General features: G+C 41.4%; 1 protein-coding gene across 2 annotated transcripts; it reads right to left on the reverse strand.

The window, feature by feature from the left end:
* Window positions 1-227: 227 nt before the first annotated feature.
* Window positions 228-3,749, reverse strand: LOC110097824 (putative pentatricopeptide repeat-containing protein At3g25060, mitochondrial). Of its 2 annotated transcripts, XM_020824407.2 has the most exons (3): window positions 2,791-3,749; window positions 988-2,709; window positions 228-535 (listed from the first exon to the last, which is right to left on the reverse strand). In XM_020824407.2, the coding sequence occupies exons 1-2, from the start codon at window positions 3,724-3,726 to the stop codon at window positions 1,681-1,683; spliced, it is 1,965 nt and encodes a 654-aa protein (XP_020680066.1). In that variant the 5' UTR covers window positions 3,727-3,749; the 3' UTR covers window positions 228-535; window positions 988-1,680. The 2 variants fall into 2 exon arrangements, with proteins under 2 accessions (XP_020680066.1, XP_020680065.1); XM_020824406.2 differs by having other exon boundaries at window positions 988-3,749.
* Between the last annotated feature and the right edge of the window lie 54 nt (window positions 3,750-3,803).

A 3,803-nucleotide genomic window follows, 5' to 3' on the forward strand; every position in this document is an offset into this window, starting at 1 on the left:
GATGGATTTGTGTTTAATGTTAGATTGTTATATTATTAAGTTTATTTTATTTTATTTTAATAATATTATTATTTATTACGTCATCCGGTTCGATCACAGTTCGACCGGCTGAACTGTGAACCTCTCATTCTTCCGGTTCGTTGTCTGGTTTTCACAACCTTGAGTATGACACAATATGGACATTTTCTACAAGTCATGCTAATAAATATTAGTTTTATTCCACAGAACATTATATGCAGCGAGTGTATATTATTTTTAAGCAGGAAATGTACCGTTTCTTATAATTGAAAATCACAACTTCTCTTCTTTTCCATGGTTTTGAATTATTTCTGAATTCTGGAGTAAGCAAGGCTTCTGAGTGGACCAACCATGAGCTGAGCTTATCTCAGAAGTTCATAAAACATCAAACATCATCAACTTCCAAAGGGATGAGCAAACTGCACTAACAATCTGTATTCTCATAACTGAAATCTTTGACAAGTGCAAGGCCAGTTGTTTTGATACACAACGAAAATGCAGAGAATTTCTTCTTTGGCTGAAACAAAATGCATAAAAAAAGAAGTTAAACATGTGGTTTAATTAGCAACATCTAGTAAATAATAGAATTATTGAAACCTCGGAGCAGTAAATATACACCTCAAATGGCATTCATCAATTAAGAACAGAATTATACAGCTAACAGATATACTTGAAAGCCAGTGAGAATCGAAAACGAAGCTTAGGTTACTGGTAACGTAAAAGAAACCACAATGTTAAATTGTTTATCATTGTTCTTCAGCTGGATGCCAACTGGCCAATATTTCGTGTGAAAAAATACCTTAAAGCATGAAATGGGGTGATTGTTTTTAATGTATCACAAGTTCAAAGTAAAGCTATTAAAATAATAAGAATCACAAAAACTTCACAAACTTCCATAGATACAATTTAATATGTATGCTAAATCAATGTATAATCAAAACCAAAAAAAAAAAAAAACATTTAAACTACCTGATAACTTTCATGTTTCCCAAGTTTATCATGGATGAAACAGTTATCTTGAATCAAATAAGCTTTCGGGATCAAACACACTGAAGGACAAATGAACTCAAGCATTGAGCATTCGGTGAGGACCATGTTGCTTTGAAAGCCTACATCATCAGAAAAAAAAAAAAGACCAGATCTCTCAGAAAAAAAAGGACCATCTGTCAGTCTGAACCTATTTGGCGGAGTCGGCAGTCGGCGGACGGCAGAGTCGAGTGAGGTGGAGTTGTCGGACGACGGACGACGGACGGCGGGGTCAAATGAGGCGGATGCCTAAAAAATGTGGGATCCGGGTTAAACGGGTCGACCTGTAGGTTGTCGGATCAACCCAAACCAGACCCTTTTTTCAAACGGGTCAGAAATTCAAACCCAGACCATACCCATTTAACAAACGGGTTGACCCGAACCCGAATTTTTTCGGGTCGGGGCCGGGTCGGGTTTTAGGTCGTGTCAATTTTTGACACCCCTGTCTCATAAGGAAAATAAGTTATGTTTATTTGTAGAATCGTGTAAGAACCTTCCTTTTCCCTCATTTAATCCAGTAGTATATAGATCTTACTAGAGAAATGGTTGCAAGGTTGGCTTTTGAATGGTCGTAAGTCTGAATCCAATAGACTTCCATAAGTTTCAATGGTTTTTATTAATGAAAATCATTTGAGTTCACCAATAATCTCCGCACGAACAAGCCCCATCATTGAAATGGTGAAACCTTTTTGCATCCCTCACCACAATCTCTCTGTTTGTAATCCTTGATATCAGCTTAATGGCGTCATGGCAGTCCTCGCAAACCCTCAAGTTCTTTATGACTAGAATCCGCATCCCTGCGCCAGTTTTCAGCAATCCAAATGCAATAGCCAACCTCTCACTATGGCAGAGGAGCATTCTCTCCTTAACATCGTCTTGGAGGTCATGGAGAACCAACTCTATCTTTGGAATATAACCTATTTTCCTCATTTCACACTCTAATCTCTCTAGCATAGCCATGATCTGTAGATATTCTGGATGGCTGTTATCCTCTGCTAGGAATGCATGAAACTTCCCATCCAATTCTACCAAACTATACCCCGGGGTTTTCTTCATCCCCATCATCTTCATCATCCTTCTTATTTCCTGTACTTTGTTCCAGTTCCTTGCTGAAGCATACATGTTAGAAACCAATAAATAAACACCCAAATCATGTGGATTCAACTTGAGTATTTTCTCTGCAACATATTCACCTAGTTCCAGCTTCTTATGGATATGGCAACCTGAAAGAAGAGCAACCCATATTGCAATTCCTGGCTTGATTTTCATTGTCTGGATCAGATCAAAAGCTTCCTCAACATGGCCAGCACGAGCTAATAGATCCACCATGCATGCATAGTGCTTCTCCCAGGGTTCAAGTCCAAATTCAATCTTCATGCAATTGAACCACCGACGCCCCTCGCTCACAAGTCCAGAGTGGCTAAATGCAGACATAAGAGAAGCAAAGGTGGCATCATCAGGCTTCAATTCTGTTTCTTTCATTTCAAGAAAGAGTGAAAGAGCTTCCTTACCATTACCATGAATGCCATAACAAGCAATCATTGCATTCCAAGCAATCAAGTCTCTTGAACTCAGCCTATCAAAAATGGCACGGGCACTCAATAGGCTCCCACATTTTGAGTACATGTCAATCACCGCAGTGCCCAATATCACACCAACTTTGAGCTTTCTCCGAACAACAAAGCCATGTAAAGATTTGCCCAATTTCAAATATCCAATTTGTGAACAAGCCAATAATGCACTTACCAGTGCAACAGAATCTGGTACAAACCCGAAATCCTGCATCCTTACCAGCATCAAGAGTGCTTCGTTAGCAAACCCATTCTGAGCATAAGCAGAGATCAAAGAACTCCATGATACAACATTCTTATTCCGCATCCTCTCAAAGACAACATTGGCAAGACCCAGGTACCCACTCTTCGCATACATGTCAATGAGGCTAGTCTCAACAACTACATCCATTCTCATATCAAGACGGATCATATGCCCATGAATTGAAGCTCCAGCCCTCACATCCTCCATTGCCGCACATGCCTGCAACAAACCAACCATCACAATCTCATCCCCTTCGACACCCTCAACTCGCATCTTTCTATAATAATCAATGGCCTCTATTGACTTACCAGAATTAGAAAACGCAGTGATCATCGTGGTCCAGGACACAAGGTCTCTTCTCGGCATTCTCTCGAACACCTCCACCGCTTCAATCAGCTTCCCACATTTAGCATACAAGTTGAGCAACGACGAGCTGACAAAGACATCGTTTTGAAAACCAAGGTCGTATGCATGGGATCGAATCTGTTCTCCGGCATCGAGATCCGACAACTGGGTGCAAGCTTTGAGGGCGATGGTGAAGGTGGAGCTATCGGGCCGTATGCATCCTTCGGAAATCATGCGGCGGTAGAGATGGAGGACATCGAAGGGGGATTCGTTTCTCAAATGGGCAATGATGAGGGCGTTCCAAGAGGAGATAGTCGGTTGGGGCAATGCGTCAAACACCACTCGGGCAGCGGCGAGGTTCCCTGAGCGGCCGTAAGCCGCGATAAGGCGTCCAGGCGAGTTGGGGCGGGCGAGAAACCCTGTAAGAATCATCAAGGCATGAGCTTGGGGAATAGCTCGAGAGTCTTCGATTACTGAACAGACAAAGCGCGCCCATTTCGGCTGGCAGACCGCAGGGAGCATCCTGCGTCTCTCCTCCCTGAATTGAGGAGCCAAATCAAAAGAAGGGATATATATATATATATATATATATATATATA

Source organism: Dendrobium catenatum, unplaced genomic scaffold, assembly GCF_001605985.2.
Source record: "Dendrobium catenatum unplaced genomic scaffold, ASM160598v2 fragScaff_scaffold_373, whole genome shotgun sequence".
Lineage (NCBI taxonomy): Eukaryota > Viridiplantae > Streptophyta > Magnoliopsida > Asparagales > Orchidaceae > Dendrobium > Dendrobium catenatum.